Source organism: Mchenga conophoros, linkage group LG9 (assembly GCF_057382185.1).
Source record: "Mchenga conophoros isolate Kocher_MC1m ecotype Shallow Benthic linkage group LG9, M_conophoros_male_GT1.1, whole genome shotgun sequence".
Classification (NCBI taxonomy): Eukaryota; Metazoa; Chordata; class Actinopteri; order Cichliformes; family Cichlidae; genus Mchenga; species Mchenga conophoros.
In genome coordinates, this window is record NC_140534.1 from 10432185 (window position 1) to 10454102 (window position 21918).

The 21918-nt window shown below is 40.3% G+C and overlaps 1 protein-coding gene and 1 non-coding gene across 2 annotated transcripts; one reads left to right on the plus strand and one right to left on the minus strand.

Annotated features, from left to right (window-relative positions):
- Positions 1-2889: 2889 nt before the first annotated feature.
- LOC146566750 (uncharacterized) lies at positions 2890-21367 on the minus strand. The gene is made up of 10 exons (XM_085285809.1): positions 21270-21367; positions 21019-21070; positions 20108-20201; positions 16449-16580; positions 9915-10018; positions 6877-7024; positions 6328-6418; positions 5060-5135; positions 4629-4751; positions 2890-4542 (listed from the first exon to the last, which is right to left on the minus strand). The coding sequence occupies exons 1-10, from the start codon at positions 21365-21367 to the stop codon at positions 4456-4458; spliced, it is 1005 nt and encodes a 334-aa protein (XP_085141935.1). The 3' UTR covers positions 2890-4455.
- trnag-ucc (transfer RNA glycine (anticodon UCC)) lies at positions 21300-21371 on the plus strand. Its single transcript has one exon. It is a non-coding gene; the product is annotated as a tRNA-Gly (tRNA).
- Positions 21372-21918: the final 547 nt, after the last annotated feature.

The following is a 21918-nucleotide window of genomic DNA, read 5'->3' on the forward strand; positions in this document are numbered from 1 at the left end:
GCCACTTCATCGTGTTGCGTTTCATGTCCCTGCAGTAGCTTAAGAAAAAGAACTGTTCATAATTGAACGAGCACTTAATGCTTGGAAGAGGGTGATGGTCAGTTGACAGCTCACATACTACACACACACAGAGGCCTTTTATAGAAACATGTTTGCAACCAAAATTCTGCCAATAGTGAAACTGGAGAAAGAAGATGCATCAGAGCAGGAACTGTGGATCAGTTCAAATATTTTTCTGTAACAGATACCAACACATGGTAAATACGTTTAGGATTTGGACTTTTAAAAATAAGAAAAACATTTATTTCCATTGATTATAAATGTCTTTGCTAACCCAAAGCTGACGTCACAGTAGGAACATGTGCTCAAGATATAAACCACCAGAAATGCACAACATTACTCGAATGAGCAGGCACGAACATTGGGAAACCTTTAAATCTGCTCACTGCCAAAGCTTTTCAGCAGAAACTGCTGCACGTGAACTTTAATCCCCCTCTACACAGTCGTTGCTGAGCTGTTGCTCAGGGCTGAGGCCGGTCTCAGCCTCAGCGGGCTCAGAGTCTTTGGGGGGAAGCGGGCTGGTTTGTTGCGTGGAGGTGTTGTTGGAAGGCTCGAGGTCAGGATCTTCTACAGTTTCATCTCCATCAGTAGAACCTTTGATGACATTTGGTGAGGATGCAGCTGGAGGTTTGTCTCCTAACATGTCAGCAGTCTGAGAGGCTGAAGGGCCTGAAAGGGTTGAGAATTAGAAACAGTGATGGTTTCAGTCAACACAGACACACTCAGTCTACTACGATTTATAAAAGACAGGCAAAGCTGAGATAATGAAAAATGAAACTGTAAACTGCAGGGTTCAAACTCATTGTTCAGGGTCAAATTTAAGCACTTTAAGCACTTTCAAGGTCCATTATCAAGCTTTTCCAGCACATTACCAAAAAAACAGTTTGCATGTTCCACTTTGCATCACCTCAGTAAGACCATGTAAAAATTAAAACAAATCGTCTTAGGTTGACTTAAATGTTCTTTGTTCCTCTTTTGTTAAAACAGAGAAAAATGCACCACACAAAAATACTGAAAAAGGAAATGGTTGTCTTATATGCATATAGTGCACAAACTCAAAAAACTCATTTCTCTCAAAAATGCAGATGTGCAAATGTGAACAAATCAACTTGTTAGAGATGCTCATCTCCACTTGGAAAAAACAACCACACAAAAGAAGAAATCTGCACAAATGAACAAGTCTGCTCATCAGATATTGATGCTTCTTTCCTACGTGACACAACAACAGGAGACAGATGTTTGGTACTTTAACTAGTTAAGCACCCACACCACCAAAAATGGGGGAAAAGAGAGGAGATCACATTTAATCGGTTATAACACGAGGTCAGAAATATAAGTGCAGACATGAGTGTCCACAGAAGCCTCTGAATCTCAGCTGTAAACCATTTCTACAAACACCAAACAGTTAAAAGAGCAGTTACATCACCATGAATCTGTGGACAGGTAACATCCATATTTTGATTTATGATTTTCTGGAGTTAAATGTGACCCAAAGTATATTTTATAGCATATAAGCTATAAAATACTTTTAAAAATTAGGTGAGGGAAATAATCATTTTTTTCTATGTTTGAGTCCCAGTAACTTTGACATAGTAACATCTGCAGTAATATTTACCCCTCTGATGACAGCTCACAAGCGTTAGCTTTATTTTGATACCAAGACTGTTTACACAGAGTTTGTAATTGCAGAGAAATACTCCATTTATTTTGGCCTCTTCATTTTCGAGCAGGAAGCTCAGAAAAGCCCTGGGGGCCTAACAGGTCAAAGTTCATTCCCAATAAAACTAACTGTGAGATGTTTGACTACATTGCTCTCTGGATTATTGTTACAGTCCTAAATGATCAGCTTTAAAGTGTTTGTGCTAATAACACCATGTACAGTAAGTTATAAACTGTAAACACATTTTTATGGGTGAAGGCTCATAATAGAGACCGATCAACAGGTCATTTTCTTTTCTATGGGTCTCATTTAAATCACATTACATCATTTCTGTGGTAAATGAGGACCCTGAAGAACGATTTAATGTCACTGTTAAAGATTTGTAGACAATAGATCGCAGACAGCTGGCTCCGCTTTAACTAAAGAGGAAGTAAAAACAGTTTGGATCACAAGTGTAAGGCAAAAACAAAAATACTACGCCTAATTGAAGCTGACATCAGACAGGCAGTAAAGAAATCAATGTTTTCTACATGCTTTGCCTCTTATTACCAAACTCCACACTAATGTGAGGAATCTCTGGTGGTTTGGACGAACTGTGCAATACGGGAACTCGTCACTCGACCTTCAGGGTTTCTGGTGGATATATACACTAGATCCACTTCACTATATTGTAAGGAGTATTCACTCACCACCCATCATCCAAATCATTGAATTCAGGTGATCCAGTAACTTCCACAGCTGTATAGAATCAAGCACCTAGGCATGCAGACTGCTGCTACTAAGTGGAAGTGTTTGGGAACGACAGCAACTCAGCCATCAAGTGGTGGATCACGTAAAATCCCAGAGTGGGGGTCAGTGGATACTGAGGCGCACAGAGGTTGCTAATTTTCTGTGGAGTCCATCGCTCCAAACTTCACGTGGTCTCCAGATTAGCTAAAGAACAGTGCACAGAGAGCTTCGTGGAATCCATTTCCATGGCCGAGCAGCTGTAGTCCAAGCCTTACATCACAGAGTGCAACGCAAAGCAATGGGACACAGCGGTGTAAAGCACGCCGCCACTGGACTCTAGAACAGGAGAGATGCAGTCTATGGAGCGACGGATCACAGTTCTCAATCTGGAAAGCCGATAGACAAGTCAATTTAGCAGTTGCCAGGACAACAGAGCTCCAGGTTTGGTGGCAGGGGGATTTCGGTGCGGGGTTGTTTTTCAGAAGTTGGGCTCAGTCTCTTCGTTCCAGTGAAAGGAACTCTTAATGCTTCAGCATGCAAAGACATTTTGGCTCCCGACTTTAAGGGAACAGTTTGGGGATGGCTTCTTCCTGTTCCAGCATGACTGGGCACCAGTGCACAAAGCAAGGTCCACAAAGACATGAACTCTGGCATGGGAGTCCTGACCAGAACACCACTGGGATGAATGAGAGCAGAGATTTGGAGCCAGGCCTTCAACATCAGTGTCTGACCTTACAAATGGTCATAAACTCCCATAAACACTCCCAGAAGAGTTGAAGCTGATATAGCTGCACAGGCGGACGTCGTGAATGGGATGTCACTCGAGTTCATATGAGTGTGGGGGCAGATGAGCAAACACTTTTGGCAATATACTGTACATTCAATGTTTTGCTTTTTGTATTTTCATATAAAGTTAATACACCAATGAAGCTAGATGATCCTTATGAACCTTCGCTGGATGTTTTGTAGCAGAATCATTAATTATTTCTGTTATATTGTGTCCCAGCTGTATGATACATTTTTGCCATTCTTACCAATTTGCTGCTGGCGTGCGCGCCTCTTTTCCAGGGCCCGCTGTCTGTTCAGCTCAATACGTTTCTGCTGCTCTTCGGTCAGAGAGGGAGTAGGTGGGGGAGCGAGGGCTTCGGCAATCTGCCCTTGGGGAGCATTAATAAAACTCTCTCTGCTGAACAGATCAGGATCCCCAAATGTTTCCAGTTCACGTTGTACCTCTTCGTCACCAGCACCTGAACACAATTTCAAGCAGTGCTGATAATTAAGTCCTGTGGAATATGGCAAGTATTTCCTATGTGCACCTGCAGGTGTGAATCCACCGTAGGGCTGTTCGATACAACGATATATACAAAAACGTCTATTTCATTTTACGCTATCGTTTGTTTCGTGGTGTCGCAAAATAAACTGTTTACGGCAATATTTCTTCATGGTTCTGATGTCACTGTAGTAAAGTTCTCTCTTTCTCTTATATATAACCACACTACGGACGGACAAGCGCCTGTTTTTATGCGTTGTCGTTAGCAACAACGACGGTAAAACCATCGCGTGTCCGCTTGTTTATGTTCCACATAAACCTTTCAGAATAAAGCTCAAGATCCTGTTGAGGCTTTTCAAAATAAACGGAATCACGTGAAAGAGCAGAGTGTTTACGGATGAGAAGTAAAACAGAGCCGCCAGGTGCTAAAAAATAAACCTTAGACTCAAACGTTAGAACAGGCTTTCCCCCGCAGCACGCCGTGTAATAAATACTCACAAAGAAAACGGCGCCGTTACAACTTCTGTCTAAAAATGTGTCGTTTCATGCATCGGTTAAAACACTCGACTCCAGCTACATGACGCGCAGCTGGAAACACTTCACGCAAGTCGAGATTCACAGAATTGACAGAAAATGTTACATTTCTGTGATTTATATCGTTATCGGACGATAGAATTCTTATATCGGGAGATGAGACTTTGGTCATATCGCACAGCCCTAGTCCACCGTATCCCCATCAGTAATGATTTTTCTTCTTACCATCTGTACTTGTAAAATCTTCATGTGTCAGGGGCATGTCCAGTCGTATTCGTTTAAGACATGTCTATAGAAGAATGAGTAAAAAATTACAAATTCTGAACATTAGGAATCCCACACGCTTGCAGGAAATATTCTACTGCTTCCTCTCACCTGCACTTCCTTTTTGCTGCCGAGCCTTTCCACTTTGTCAATAAAATCTTCAAATTGCAATTTGGGGTACAACCTGTGGGCCCAGTTCTCCATCTTCTGCATCAGCAGCCGCAGGTCTGCAGCCTAATGGGGCAAACATCAAAAACAGCGAGTAGTGATATGAAAGAGGGCTGTGTGTGATAGGACGCTTCTTCTTCCCACTAAAAAATGACTTCCAGTCATTGGAACAAAAGACATCTTAATTTGGTAAACCAACCTCTGGTTCCCCTCACTCATTTTTGACCACGACAGAAAGGGCAACTTTTGACCTTTTAGTCTCAAACCAAATTTAGGACATCTAATTAAAAGCTGACAGGCCAAACAGATTTAGCTCAAAAACCAATGTTCATTCACATCTGGTAATTGGTGGGACAGATGTTATCATATCCTACCTCGTGTCCTTTGCCTTTGAACTGGATATTGTCAAAGAGAGTGCCCAGAGCTGGAAGCCCTCGATCTGATATCAGCCTGGGAAAAAATATTAAGACTAAGTTAAACCATTAATGGATTACAAGCAGGGTTAGCAGCACATCCAGGCGTATTTGGCTTATCCAATTCAGGATCGTGGATGGCTGAAGCCCATCCCAGCAGCCAGGTCGCCAGCCTGTCACAGGGCCAACACAGACAGACCCTCTGAATGGAAATGTCAGTGCCTTCAGATGTACCATGTTCAGAAGGCAGTAGCTTGTTGGGGGGGGGGGGTAGGGTGTTTGGTTTTCAGGGTGCCCACAACCTTTCTTTTCCTACCTGTTTGTACATAAGGCAGTATAATGAGAAATAGTCAAATTTCTCCATCTAAAAATAAAAAATAAAAAATTGCTATATATATATATATATTTATAGCAAAGTTGCAATTAATTTGAATATTTTATCAAATGAAAATCTATGTTTTTCTTTAATACAGCTTGCAAGTTTTATCCTAAGTATAATCGACGTTCTTACTTAAAAGCTTATTTAACATCCTTTGATTTAGTATAACTTAGTTCTGTCCAGGAACATTGTGAACAGAACAGTAACAGAGGAGTGCCACTGGAACACCCACTGGGAGACTACTGGGAACGAGCCTGACTTATGGTTGGCAATACTAACCAGGTTCACACTATAGGTGTACAGAGACTGGAAACATCTTTCTCACACACATCCAGGGATGTCTCCAACGCTCTGACAATTTTCAGTCTGGGAATTTTGCCCATCCAAATGATGAAAACAACAATGGTATTAGAGTCTTTCTTCTTTAAATGACTGGCAGAGTGAAGCTGCACCATCATCACACAGATGCAGTCATTTGTACCCGCCGCTAAAGCGTAAGAAGACGCTGCAGTACTCTGCGAAACGACAGGTGTCGCCACTCAGATAATATCACATCACTTTTTTTGTGCAAAGTTCTTTCCACAAACTTACGTTTTCAAACATTTGCAACAACTCTGTGTGTCAGTGTGTCTCTGAGCCTCTGTGCACGATTATTAGTGAAACGGTGATAAAAACCAGTGCAGTCACAGACTCGTGTTCAACCTGGCTGCAACACTGACAGTCTGCACACGTCAATCAATGATTTTGGCCTCCTTGTGTCCCAGCTCACACAAGATGACATCAAATTCCTATTTAAATGCGCATTTTAATGCATTTCAACCCTCTGTCGTGATATAAATGTCTTTGCTACCTGTGGGAGTCCAGCTTGGGTTGGGGTCTCTTCACGCCTCTCCTTTTAGCAGTAGGGACATCAGCCAGCTGTGATACCTCACCTTCATCTCCTGCATTGAAAACACATGACAACAGGATGTGTTTCTAACTCATTCTGTTGGCAGCGTGGCAAACTTCAAGCTTATCTTTAAATCCAGACAAATTATAGACTGGAGGTTACAGAAGAAATGTGCTGGTTTGAACAGTATCTGATAGGTTTCATTTGCTCACGCAAACAAAAACATGTGTGTTGTTATTGTTAGAAACATCCAGTCTCAGAGAGATGCTGAAAAACCAGTTCATGCATTTGTTAATTCTAGGCTGAACTAACAAATTCATTATTATCAAGCTGTTCCAAAAAGCTTTGTGGAAGGACTATGAGAGGTTGTATTTCTCCCACATTAGCCTTTTTTCCTGAATCTTATTTTTCTATGATTCTTCATTAAACCATGAATTTAAAATACAAAGTTCTGAATCATCACATCTTAAAGACCTCATAGTAATCCTGTAAGAGCACAGCAGCATCTACCATCTGCAAAAGGGTCTCCTTCCTCCTGGCCTCCCCGGCCTGGGGAGTGTGGTGGTGGGAGTGGGGGGAAAGCTTCATCCTCTATGCCGTCATAGTCAGGAATGTCCTGCGGGCTATTTTCCTGTGGGTCAACCATGGTGAGTCGGTCCTGGAGACAAAGTAAAAGACGTGTGAGCCCCAGTCGTCAACAGCATCAGCATTAAGTTACATGAATTTAACTGCAAGTTGAAAAAATGACATTTATTTCTGTAAGAGTAATTCTTTACTGTGTTACAACATCAACATGAAAACCTAAAAAAAACTGGCATTTACTTTTTTCTTTTTTTACATCAACAGGAGGAGCTGTACAGACACTCATCCCACCTGGAATTATACCCCAAATTCAGAAATGTACTATTATGATACATTAATGGTCCATTATGTTTGTTTCACAGTTATATACATAATACAATTTATAGATTTGTATATATTTACATTCTATCAGGGATGAACTGGTTGTGAACCTTTGGGCTGATAATGACATTTAAAAGTTACAATTTGGATGAATTATTACTGCGATACTTCTTTTGGACTCTGTAGTACCACAGAAATATCATTAAAGTAACAGGTTTGTTTTAAAGTCTTTCAGCTGTTCCGTAAGCATCATCGTCATCATCATTTATATAGCACTTTAAAAACACACCTGGCAGACCGAAGTGCTGCACAATACAAATGTAGTAATAAAATAGCAAAAAACAAACATAGCAATAAAGTAAACTCTTGAGCCAAAATGATGTGACACAACTAGGGCTGCCACAAACGATTATTTTGATAGTCGACTAGTCACCGATTATTTATGCGATTAGTCGACTAATCAGATCATCATCCACTGGACGTAAAACTACAGCTTATTGCACCATGCAGCATATGCTCTTATATAACTATCATTAGCTTATAGCTTTAAGCTTTTAAGGTGCTAACTAAAAATAAAGACAAGATGATAGTTTATTCAATTTTAATGAAATTTGCAGATTGTTTCGGTGAAGTTTAATAAACTCCTTGCTATCTAAAATATAACAGGACAACGGAGTATATTCTCCAGCATCTCACACTTCTGATAATCAGCTGTCTGCTTGACGTTTATTCAGCTGTGTAAAAACTATAACTTTAATCTCAGACAAACCGATTTACTCAGGAACAAATAAAATACTAAAAAAAAAAAAAGCCAAACAACAACATTTTTAATTTATCTAAGTGACTCATATATATTTAACCTGAGTAGCGAAAGACGGCGGTGGGTTTGAAAACAATTTGCCTGGAGTCCGGTGTTCTCACCGTGCTAGTGACCTAGCCCCCGGCTAGCTATCGAGCTAGTGGGTAACAGACGACTCTGAAAACGTCGGAGCGCTTTTGAAAATATGTGGTGTCCTGATAAACTGAGCCGATATTTGAGGTTTACACAGCTACATTCTCGGCTGAAAATATGTTAAACGTTTATTTTGTGACCCAGAAAGAATAATAAGAGTAATATTAAAACTAACTAGCTGCCGCCATTGTTGGAAACTGAGCTGGGCCGCGCTATGAATTCTGGGACACAGCTGCTGCTTCTTCTTCTTCTTCTTCGGGGTTTAACGGCAGCTGGCATCCTTGTACATGCAGTGCTGCTATCTTCTGTTTCAGTCCGTTATTACACTCTTAAATCCTGCTACTTATTCCTGCGTCTTTTGGGATCTTACAAAGCTTCAAACGACGCGTCGACTATTAAATCAGTCGTCGACGATTTTGATAGTCGACGTAATCGTGACTAGTCGACAAATCGTGGCAGCCCTAGACACAACACAGACACAAAAGGAAATCTTCTACATTGTTTTGCTGTTCACACAAGTTCTAATGCTACCCTTTGTTTCTGGAAGGAGACGATTTTCTGTCCAGTATTAAAGTTCAAAGAACAGGGTATCCGTCTCCAGTGGGCTGCTAAACAAGTTTACCAGAAAAATCAGACCCACGGTCATGTTGTGTCACTTTGAGTGATTAGTCAGCAGCAATAACAGGGAATGACAAACTGACAGACTTTGGATATAAAACAAACAATTTAAACATTTAGAAGTTAAACATCTTCTCGGATTCCTTTTGCTGCACATGTCTATGTATGTATTTGCTGTACAGTGTCATTTGTTTGGAACATTAATCTTGATGTATACATAAACATTTGATTTAAAAAACGTGTTTAAAAATGAACACTGACACAATTAAACACAACACTGGTGCACGGTGACTGCAAACAGAAGCAGCTGCTTGTATCCTCCTGTGCATGGATCCGTGCTCTCTGTTTATTAATAAAAGCCAAACTTCATTAATGGTAAGTGACAGAGATCTGATGAGTTCTTGCTGGTTTGTATCCACAGGAGGATACAAGTAAAATCCTCTGCAGGTTAGTGCAGGATAAGCAGGCAAGTTTACTGTAATGTGATGGATTTAAGTAAAGAACAGTGTGTGACTGGTGCACAGTGACTGTGGTGCTCATGTCAGAGTTAGATTACATCAAGTGTAGCAGAGATTAACTTAAACTTAAGCTCATGATGCTGACATTCATTCACTGAGCTCCACCCACATACCAACAGTTTAGTGTATAATATAAAGACAGTGTACTGTCAGTGTAGAGAAAGGAAATCAGCCAGGACAACTCATGAAACATCTGCAGACATCTGGATGAATTCACAGAGAGCAGCAGGTCAGCTGATCACAGCCTGTACATTAAAAAAAATCTACTGGAGCTCTCAATAGAAATGATTGTGAGCTGTGACCCTTTTCCCCACACTGAGCCACTACAGCTGATGTTAGGGTTGAATCCTGCTGAATCCCACTTTAACATCTTCCTGCTCATTTTGATGTTTAGAGGCAACGTCACCGTCTAAGATGTAGGCATTGTATACATTGTATACATTATTTCTACATTACATTAATATTGCACAAGGTTCACTTAGTTTAGCATAAAATATACATACTGTATCAGTACTTCAGCTTTTAATGGAGTATTTCTTAACACTAGTATCTGTCACCTTCTGTGTTGAGCTCATTGTTTTCTCTGCAGTGGCTGAGCTGAGTCCAAGTAGCTGAAATTTCCTCTGCTGCTCCGTCAGACTCTTCTCCTCCTCCTGATCAGCTGGGACACAAAACAGAACTTTGTTAAGCTCCACACTGCACTGAAGAGTCAAAGTGTCTCATATGTTCATCTGAGAACACACAGAACACATTTTAGCTTCCTTGGGTGGACAACTTGTTTGAAACAAACACAAAAGGTTTGAGCACCGATACCAAATTCAGCAGTATGGCACACCAGTACCAGGAGAGCAATTCCTCTTTAAAATATGCCCTGGCCAAGAAAAAACCCGACAATATACGTGTGCCGTGAGAAATGATAGATAGATAGATAGATAGATAGATAGATAGATAGATAGATAGATAGATAGATAGATAGATAGATAGATAGATAAAATTTATTTCAAACATGCAAATATAATTGAAATAACAACAGAAAAAAATAAAAATAACAAAACTTAAAAATCATCAAGTTTTCATGTAAATATCTATGTCTACAGAATGTGTGTGCTCGAAAAGGAGTAGGGTGAAGTTTTCTTGTTCCTACCCCCTTATTTCAAATTTCATTGCTTACAAATCCATATCCAGGATTCAACATTATTTGATCATATATTTAACTATGTACAAGTCTAACACATTGAACATACACAAATAAAACCATTTTCAGCACGTAAACCAGAACAACTAATCACTCTGTTTATAACAGCCGCTTAATCTCTGAGTTTATTTTCTATCTATGTGACAAAAACCTTAATGAAGACTTAAGGTTGGGTTACTCAGGCCTTGATTTATAAAAAATGAGGACACAATGAGACAACTCAGTCACTGAGAGGAAGATTTCCTATATTCATGCAATTTATTATTTTTTGAACAATCCTGTGAATTTTTGTATTGATGTACTTGTCTTGATTTCATCTGTATATCCGAGTGGGTGTAGAAATCTGAGCCATCATCTGAGTAAGCCTCATCACAACTTTGCGCTGATAAAGGCAGCTGTGTTTTAGCCTGGAACACATTTATTTTTACATTTCTCATAAATGTATTTCATTATAGCACTTTTACCGCCAACATGTTGGGTCTTTTGGAGCCGGAAGTGACCTTATATGGAAGAAGGGTGGCGCTAGCTAGCTTAGTTAGCAAGCTGCATTCATAAGCTGTGCAGGTGCCACAGAGATGCTAAGTAGCCTTAATAACAGACTAATAAAACAACACAAACTCTGATTACAATGAGCTCATTTAAAAGCTTTCTTCTAATAAATTCTTTTCTTCTCTGTGTTTCACAACCTTTTGGTGATATCTTTCTGTGAATTAGTTTAAAGCAGCTTGAGTCAATTTAGTCAGATTTATTTTTCCAACTTGTTCACAAAAACTTGAGAAGAGACACCGAGGAGAGCAACAGAAAGCCTCATTCAGGAGCTAAACTCAAGATTAACTAGACTCGGATTAATATTAGCTCGATACTTACCTTTAAGTGTTAAATCAGTCTTGACAATAATCGGAGAGAAAAACGCCATAAAGCGGGAACTCGGCTTCTTCTTCTTCTGCTCTTGTATTTTTTGGCGGTTAAAGCTTTAAGGCGCATTACCGCCACCTGCTGGACTGGACTTTTCATGTCCCAAACATCATCGATTGGGCACAAATTTGTTGGAGTTTCTGTTAATAAAAAAGATGGAATTCAAGGATCTTGTTATTTGGTTTGTTCGTTTTCACCATTTACTCTACAATTTTCTGCCAGTGTATAGCAAACCCCACAGCTCAAATCAATGAAGAATTTAGTATTTTTAACATATTGCTTAAACTGGAACCAGCAGCTATATAGGCCTAATTTTTAATCCAAACATGTGACTGTAAATAAAAGACTGTGCTACTGAAAACTGTTAGTCTGACTTTGGATTGTAAATATGTTTCCTTTTGTCACTTCTGTATTTGTATATGGCTCAAACTATTTGTTATGAAAGCAAAACAAACAAACTGATGTTGTATAAATTGATTCAGGATTATTTACTTCGAGTCCAGAAATCATAGCTGTCTCATCAGATCCAGTTGTGACATTAGCTATAGTTTCCGCGGAGGGTACTTGGTTCTGTATGACAGCACAGCTTTTAGGTTGAATTCAAGCGCTTGAGTACAGCCTGATAATTAGAGGCCTGCAAACATGTTTGCTGATGAACTTTGGAGGTAAAAGTACAGACAGCTATAGAAGACACAGGACACGAGATGGGTTCATTATTTCTTTTGAGTTCCATGTAACAATCCGTAACTCTGTAATTAATGAATGTGCCATTTAATCTTGGCTGCAGCCAAGATTAAATGGCACATTCATTAAATGGCTAAAATGGGTTGGCTGCCGTTCAGCATTTAGTACAAGTCAGCTTTTGATCAGAAAGTTTTCTGGTTTGATCCCTGGCTGCTCCAGTCTGCAGGCGAAATATCCTTGGACAAGATTGTAATCCCAAGCTGCTTTCTGATGCATCCATTGGAGTGTGAATGCTTTATAGAGTTTGTGAAACAGTTGTACGTGTGGTCAGATTGTTTTGTATTTGTGTGTGGATTGAAGCACATGTCTGAGAGCACATCAATCACGGCACATATTTTTTAAAATCTTAGTTTAAATAAAGTTTTTGATTATTTATTATAAAAAAGAGATGATATATATATAATGCAGTGGGCACTCCACCAGCTAACATGTCAGTTAATTTGACACATTGATTTATTTATCATTTCTTTTTCTCTCTCAGCTTTTCAGCTCCATATTTTTGCCATTTCTTCCACACTCAACTCTGTTCTACAAGGTGAGCCCACAGTTAATGTAGGAGAGGGCAGGTGGCATTAAGAGGTTTGATTGGGCAATCTAGGGCCCAGTTAGTTCTTCCTTTTGGTGAAAGCTGGGCTCTTCAGTTCAGCATGGCACAGCTCCAAAGATTCTGCAACATCAAACCCTCTGTCTGCTAATGTTACATCACCTGGGCTGAGGCAGTCCAGGTAATTTCAACACTTTCTTGAAATTAGTTAATTCAGATATAAACAGAGTGACAGTTTACAGATTCAAACATGTCTCAGAGAAAACAGAAAAAAACAGTAAAGCCCAACTCTCCTCTTTGTGATCAGGAAGACAAAATTCAACTTCCTGATCAAGTAGACAAATCATTCAACCAGCTTCTAGAAAAGGAAGATATTCAAAAGTTGAAAGAAATGGAACTCCTAGAAATGCAGGGAAGAAACTTTGAGCTCCAAGCAAAGCTTGATAAAGCACTAGAAAAACTAGTGCTGAAGGACAAAAAGAATCAGGAGCTGCAAGTAAAGCTTGATGAAAGACCGCACACAAATGAAGAGTTTCTTCAAGAAAAAAGGCTACAGGAGATAAAACAGAAGGAAATGGATTTCAAGCTCCAGGACCTGGAGAAACACAACAAAGGCTTGCAAATCAAGCTTAATGAAGCTCTGCAAAAAAATTAAAGAACTCCTCCAAGAAAAATAACAACAGGACATGAAGCAGTGCAAACTCCAAGGCATGGAGGAAAAATACAAAGCGCTTCAGGTAAAGCTTGATAAAACACTGAACAAAAATAAAGAGTTGCTTCAAGAACAAAAGCAACAAGAAATTAAACAGAAACAAACGGACTGCAAGCTTGAAGACGTGCAGGAAAAATACACAGCGCTGAAAATGAAACTTGATAAAGCACTGCAAAGAAATAAAGATTTCCTTCAAGAGAAAGAACAGCAAGACATGAAACAGAAACATCTGGATTGCAAACTTCAGAACATCGAGAAACACAACGAAGGCTCGCAAGTAATGCTTGATGAAGCTCTGCAAAAGAATAAAGAAATCCTTGAAGAGAAAGAAAAACTGGACCAGAGAGACACGCAGTGCCAACTCCAAGGTGTGCAGGAACAATACGGAGCGCTGCAGGTAAAGCTTGATGAAACACTGCACAAATATCAAGAGCTGCTTCAAGACCAAGAACAACAGGAAATAAAGCAGAAAGAAGACAAAGAAATTCTCCAGGACTTTGAGAGGAAAAACCAAAACCTGCAAGAACTTTATAACAAACTGAACTACAAAACAACTGAACTGGAAGAGGAAAAGGAAAAACTGCAAAACCAATGCTCAGAGATGCAGAGTAAGCTCAATGACATGCTGAGAAAAAACACAGAAGTCGAGGAACTTTCAGACAACGTGAAGTGCAAAAACACTGAGATGCAGGTGCTAAAGCAACAACTAGAGAAAACAAACGAAGACCTGCAGTGTTCACTTCAAGAAATCGAGAGCAGAAGTCAGCAGTTGGAAGACACGCACAACAAATTACAACAGAGTTATACAGAGCTGCACGAGGCAAAGCTAATGCAGGAGGCAACATCTAAAGAAATGAAAGAAAGGCTCGAAGACAAACAAGCCAAATTAGAAGAAGTGGAGAAAACATGCAAGAGACTTGAGCAGGAGAATGCAGAAACAATCGATCAGTTGAGAACCCTCATCCTAGAGAAAAAAGTGCTCGTGGAAAAGCTCATGGAAAAGAAGAAAAAACGCTTCTGCTTCTTCTGGAGGAGGGACACTCCTGCTTTTTCTACTTTTTCTACTTTTTCTACTGCTAATGTCACCTCGTCTGTTCCATCTTAATTTTCACCTCTCCTCTCTCTTTCTCTCCCTTTCTCTCCTGACACCTCTCCCTCCCCTGTCTCCCTTTAACTCCTATCACCTGTCCCATCTCCTCCCCCTCCCCCCCCCCTCTCTCTTTTCACCCTCACCCCCCAACCAGTCCCGACAGTTGACTGCCCCCTCTAGAGCCTGGTTCTGTCATAGGTTTCTTCCTTTAAAGGGAGTTTTTCCTATCCACTGTCGCACCTAGTGCTTGCTCAGAGGGGATTGTTGGGGTTTTCTCTCCTCTATCTCTTTCCTCCTTTCTATCCCTTTCCTTTACCTTCTTCTTTAAAACCCCTCCCCCCTTTCTATTTCCTCAATAATTTAATAATAAACACAATTGGCAAAATTTTAAAAAGTCAGATCAATGTCTTCATTCAAGAATGAATTGTCTTTGTCACGGGGTCATGTGTATTTTGTGTTTTCCTCGGGCTGGTGATCCTTGCAGTTGTTGAGCCCAAGAGTCCAGATTTTTAGTGTTTTAATCACATTTAGTGTTACATTTTAGATCACAACAAAAGGATATCCACAATTTAGGATTCAGGCATTTGTCTTTTTCAATATCATAATCATTCTATGATTGAGTCGGTTACAGAAGCAGCAGTTAGCAGCAATAACTTCAATTCATCAACATTTGCAAGCATTTCTTTATACACAGCATTTCTGTCAGGTTGAGGTCTGGACTTCCATGCAGTAGATTTGCTGCTGTGCTTGGGCTCATTATCCTGTTGCATGGCCTAATTTAGGAGAAGCTTTAGCTGTTGGACAGACGGCCTCACATTTGACTCTAGAAAACTTTGGCATACAGAGGAGTTCGTGGACTGCAAGGTGCTTATTGCTTGTGTCTGCAGAACAAGCTCAAATCACCACAATTGAACCAGCGTACTTGACAGTGGATTTGAGGTGTTTGTGCTGTGTTTGATTTTTGCTGAAGTTACTGCTGTGCATTATGACCAAACCTCCACTTTAGTCTCATCTTTTAAAAATATGTTGCTCCAGAAGCTTTCAAGGGCAAATTTGCAAACCTCAACTGAGTTGTTGTGTTCTCTTTAGAGACAAGAAGCTTTCTCCTGGCGGCCCTTCCAGACCAACCATACTTGTTTTGTCTTTTTCTAATTAAACTGTCTTGAACATTAACATGCTGTTTAAGGCCTGTAGAGGCTCAGATGCAGCTCTTGGGTATTGTGCAGTTTCTGTGAGCACTGAACAGTCTTTGTGGTGGATCTGAATGCTCCAGACTAGCAAACTTGCTCATGGTCAGTTAATCAAGTGCATAGAGCCCTGTGATGAATTTTCACATTTACTCTGTGAATCTTCATTCTTCTAGCTAGTCTTTACTCTTCTAGAAGCTTTCTTTGCTCAGACGTCTGCAGCATTGAATCTATGTCTTCTCCACTGCTATTCCAAACAAGGTGCTGATGCAGGGGTCATTAGCACAGTAAGATTTAAGTGCACAAAATGTTCACATCATAATAGTAATAATAATTAGAGGAGAGTATTATGTAGTCCAAGAAGTGTGTGGAGAAGTTTTCAGTGCAGAGGAGGGAACCATGGTGTTCAGGAGCCAAACTGCTTTGGGGGAAAATGCTATTGCACAATCTTGCCGACCTGCTCCTGATGACGCAGTCGTCTTCTGGAGGGAAGTGTGGTAAACAGTTGATGGGAAGGGTGATGCGGGTCAGCCATGATGCTAGTGGCTTTCCCAGTGAGGTGTAAATATCCTGTAGACTGGGTAGAGAGCTGCCAATAACACGCTGTGCGGTCCACACAATCCTCTGGAGGGCTCTGCGATTGGACGCATGACAGTTTTCATACCAGACTGTGATGCAGCGGGTTAGGATGCTCTGCATGGTACCTCTGTAGAAAGTATTAAAGATGGGTTTGGGGATGTGCACCTTCTTCAGTCGTCTCTTAAAATGCAGTCGCTGCTGAGCTCTTTTAGTCACTGATTTGGTGTTGCTGGTCCAGGACAGGTCCAGGGGCGGATCTAGAGAAATTTTTCCAGGCTGGCATGGAAATCAAATGGGGTGGCAAAATCAAAGCCTTGTTTTAAAGACATATGCAGGTGTTACATATGATTAATATACATTAAGCATATGTTTCATATAAATATGGTCTATAACTTAATTATTTTCTATAGCCCACATAATTAAACATTTCAGTTACATAAAATGTGTGTACTGTATAGCCTGTATAATAAATAAATATGTAACCAATAAGTATAAAATCCAGAAAGCTACACAACACTGGGCGGGGGCTCATTTCCAAACACAAGTCTAACTTAAGTTTCATACTGTTTTTGTTAGAAAAAAATCAAATTGTACTGACTACTACTACTGCCAGAAAGCTGCACTGTCACAAACAATTATTGAAACCTCATTTTTCATGATTTGTTGGGTCAATATTCTGAGGTCCAAAATATAATTGGCCATTTTTGGCTGCTTTTGATTGTTGTTGTTTTTTTACCTTGTCTTTCTTGGTATCATTCTTTTCAGCACAACCTCACACGTCCAAATTTACAGTTATTAAAACAACTGGTCTGAAATCACACAAACACATAAAACCCTAGTAGTAGTTATATTTTCTCTTTACTATAAAAACCACAGACATGTTTAGTAAATTATTTTCATAACTTGAAATGCAAATATAAGTGGTAATTATTTTAAATTAAAATTAAACAAAAATTTTGTAAATAATAAAGTTATATACAACTATTCATCTAAAAATGCAGGCAATGCATCTGGGGTTCTTATTTTTATTTTTTTGCACAGCCATTTTAAAAATACTACAACAATCAGGTGTCACAATAAGACGCCCCACAAATTATTTGTGCCAGTAAAAAAAAAAAAATGTCAACCACAAGACAGAGAAGAACATCACAGGGAGAAACCCTGCAGGCCTGACAGCAGGTGTATCGCTCATTCTGTTTTCCACCTGGAGACAGGGTTCACATGGCATTCTGCCTGTGTAACTTGTGTAACTACACAAGTTAACACAATTCAATTCAATTCAATTTTATTTATATAGCGCCAAATCACAACAAAAGTCGCCTCAAGGTGCTTCATAGATACAGAGAACAACCCAACAATCATATGACCCCCTATGAGCAAGCACTTGGGCGACAGTGGGAAGGAAAAACTCCCTTTTAACAGGAAGAAACCTCCAGCAGAACCAGGCTCAGGGAGGGGCGGGGCCATCTGCTGCAACCGGTTGGGGTAAGAGAAGGAAAACAGGATAAAAGACATGCTGTGGAAGAGAGACAGAGGTTAATAACAGATATGATTCAATGCAGTTAACTCATACTGAGTGAGAAAGGTGACTGGAAAGGAAAAACTCAATGCATCATGGGAATCCCCGGCAGCCTACATCTATTGCAGCATAACTAAGGGAGGATTCAAGGTCACCTGGTCCAGCCCTAAATATATACTTTACCAAAGAGGAAAGTTTTAAGCCTAATCTTGAAAGTAGAGATAGTGTCTGTCTCCCGAATCCAAACTGGAAGCTGGTTCCACAGAAGAGGGGCTGTAGTCGCAAATTTTGAAGCCATCCTGATAATCTTCTTCCACCAACGATGTGGAGATCCAACCCTTTTAGATCCAATTAAAATCAAGACACTCAAAAAGATGCTCTGTAAAAGAGTAGAAAAAATAGATACAGACATGTGCTGCATGAAAGACGTTAGGGAAGGTTAGTTAGCTGGAGAGCGAGTTAGGCAGGAGAACTCTCAGCAGCATTAACTGCCCTGTTACTGCACCACCTTAATAAACCATGGTGAAGCAAAATGTCTTGTGCTTAAGACTCTACATGAAAGTTAAAATATATATGTTCAGTGCACATAGATATATAGTGTATAGTTATACATATCACACAAAAATCCACCACATCCCCCCTTGTGGTACCTGGAGGTACCACCTAAAAAGACCCAATGACTAAAGAAGAACAAAAATCGTGAAAACGAATGCGTGCGCTGTTTTTTTGCTAACATACTTTAAAGCAAGCTCTAAATAGAATATAAGAATTTGTATAAAGATCCCACACAGTTGTTGCTCTATTGAATAAACCCCAGAAACCTCATAGTCATCAACATAACATTCTTCCAACGCTTCATTTCTCTTAGTCAATTAATTTAAGACTAATTGATTCCTCTTCATTTGCAAATCATACTACACAGTATCCTTATCAGAATACTCAAGAAACTTAAAACTAGCCTAATTACAGTAAAATGAAAGTGAGGCATGAAACACATCAGCAGAGACACATAATACATACACGGATTACACAACACCATATGTGACATTAAAAATAATACAATAAAACAATTAATTCCCAATTTTGGATTTCATCTTGGTCAGGTTCAACTTCTTTTTCTGAACAACTTCTCAGTGTGGGCTTTGAAATGTTCTTTGATCATCACTTCATCTTCTTCATCCGACATAAACCCACCAAGAGCATTCTCTTTGTGGGCCGGTACTGCTCACCCGAGTAAACACGAGCTGACATTGACATGAATTAAACATAAAACATTATATACAGTATAAGATTTTGTAAGGTAAACCTAGTTCATACAAATGAAGTAAAGAAAAGTTATTAAAACAAAACGTGCCTTGCTGTTTATTCTTTCAGTGTCCCACAGTAGCACATTTCCTGCTAGGAAAATGTCAGAAGTCACATCATTTCTGTAAATTGGGAAGTAACTGTAATACATCAAGTCACCTCTGTCTCTTGTTACCAGGACTTTTTAAAATGAATGGTGCAACATGGAAAGAGGCCCTACACAAGAGTTTAGCTTTGAGCTCAATATGCGATGATCCTATCAGCCATGACATCTCTGACATGGGAAACCAGGGAATTTGATTAGAAAATGGTGAAGGATTTTCTTTTCAGTTAGAAACTGGATTTGTGTAACATGGTGGTGAAAAGCCCCCAAAGAAAGCAGCATATGATCAGTCGCTATATTGCATTTAATACAAACGTCCTTCGTGTATCCTTTGAATACAGAACAGATCATTTCTGATATCTATGAGTAAACCCAACGAGCACGTGTCCCAAAAGACCCCACAGTGTTTTTATCTGGCTTTTCCCTGACAGTTAGTGGACACTGACAGATGTGTGCTGAATATGAAAGGAAACAAAAGAACTAAAGAAGGTTTGCAGTGTTAAAAACAAGAACTACATGAAGGTTGTTTCATCCTGCTGTAACTTATGACAGAAGCATCTTTTGTTTGTTTTTTCATTTATTTACACAAAGACAGATGTTGAAATAACAGGAGTAACAGTTTAATTCAATTGAAATCGGTCCAATCGTCTATAGTGAAATTATTGTTTTTCATTAGTTGGCAAAAGATGGGGGTTGTTGACGGCAATTCAGTGAATGCAACAGGGGAGGACGCCAGTTTGGATGGAGGGGAATCAGCAGGACAGATGAGATTTTGTTTAGGAGTCGAGTAGTTGTGTGAATGAGGAGAGGAGAGCACATTAGACTGCTGAGAGACGGGGAGGTAGTCAAGCACTGACCACATGTCTTCTTGGATTTCAGCAAAACAGATGGGCTCATCTCGGTCTTGGAATAATTCAACTCGGGGTTGAACTGATGCAGTTTGAGAGGCATCTACAGGAGAGGCAGGGGTGGGTGAGGGCTGCTGAGACTGCGCAGTGATGGGGAGGGGGTCGAGCTCTTCCAGCACTGACAGCAGTTCTTCCTCACTTCCCATCTTCATCCTGAATGTGTTCACTGACAGGTGTTGCCAGCTGTGGTGGCTTGTCTCGCGCTCAAAGAGGACAAAATAGAGAACAATACAGTGTTCAGCTGCCTGGCTGTGCTTTACACACAGCCCTGCTCTGGTACACCCACTATGCCGGCCTTTGTACACTCTCTCCATCTAATGATAGAGAGGAAGGATACATTCACTACTTCTAGCCTCCACTATTCAAATTGAGTATTTTCACAGTGTCCTAAAAGCTTCCTGAAAAGCCTTTACACTATTTTCCAAAACGCTGCATCCAGAGCACAGTCAGGGACTGGAAGGAGAGAGTATATTTCCCCCATATGGACTTCTCTCTTCATTGGCTCCCAATTAAATCCCAAATAAAAATCCAAATACTTGCCCTCACACACACAAGGTCTTGAATAATCACCCCCAATTTTGTCTACAAGATCTCACAGTGCCATATCATCCCAACAGAGTGCTTTGCTCTCAGACTGCTGTCTTCCGAGGGGATTTAAAAGTACAATGGAAGGCAGAGCCATCACTTTTCAGGCCCCTCTCTGTGGAACCAGCTCCCACTTTGTATTCGGGACACAGACACTTGCTCTCATTTTTTAATTAAGCGTGAAACCTTTTTGCCAAAGTCCAATAACTAGAGAGAGGAGCCAAAGACGTCCTCGTCCCAGATTCGTCCCAAGACAGATTCACACCTATTCTCACCTTGTCTGCTGTGACCTGAAGAACTCGCGTGACCATTGCGACTCTCAAGGTGCTAAAAATCACACAAGAGTTTAAATGCGTGAGAGGCCACACTTGAGTAGCAAAGAAGCTTAGCTGATGAGATTAAATGTGCAGTTGCATGAGAGCACTAGTCTTTTTAGTGATCTACCTTTTGACCAGTTTAGAACCTGACAAGCGAGTAATCACAATGCCCACCTTGTTAATTGTCCTGAAAGCTTCATAAGCCGGACAATGACTCAGTGATGTTGCAGTTTTTCACAGCGATGGTGGTATAGTGGCGAGCATAGCTGCCTTCCAAGCAGTTGACCTGGGTTCGATTCCCGGCCATCGCAGTTGCTTCTCGCAGTGCTGTTCAAGCATGTGGGCTGCGTACTGTTTTACAGTAAAAACGTTCTCCGCTCTTTCTGCAAAGGCTTACAATGTCAGGCCAGGTGCATTCTTCATCGGCCTCGCTGCTACCGTTTGCTGTGGAAAGACACTGTTCACACAGGCTTTGAGTTCTCATCACTTCATACATATACCTTCTTACATGACACTGGGATTGGACACGCTACTTCTTCATAAAGACACCCAGTCCCACTTTAAATATTGTGCTGAATGTTTGGAATGAAGATAACATTTTACTAACCATGTACTGATCAGCTCTTTGCGGTGGCAAAATCATCAGCTGTGTGTGTTACTGTTCATGCAAACAAGCAAGCTAATGTCAGCCAGCTAGCTTCAACCGCAGCTGTGCTGCACCGATCTCACGGAACTGCAAAACCACAAGCTTTCTCACCAAAGTCATGCAGCTACCGCATTTACAATCCAGCGTGGCCGTTGTTGTGCACATCCTACTTGAAAGACGTGTGGCGTAGGACTTGGAAGACGTATGTCTTT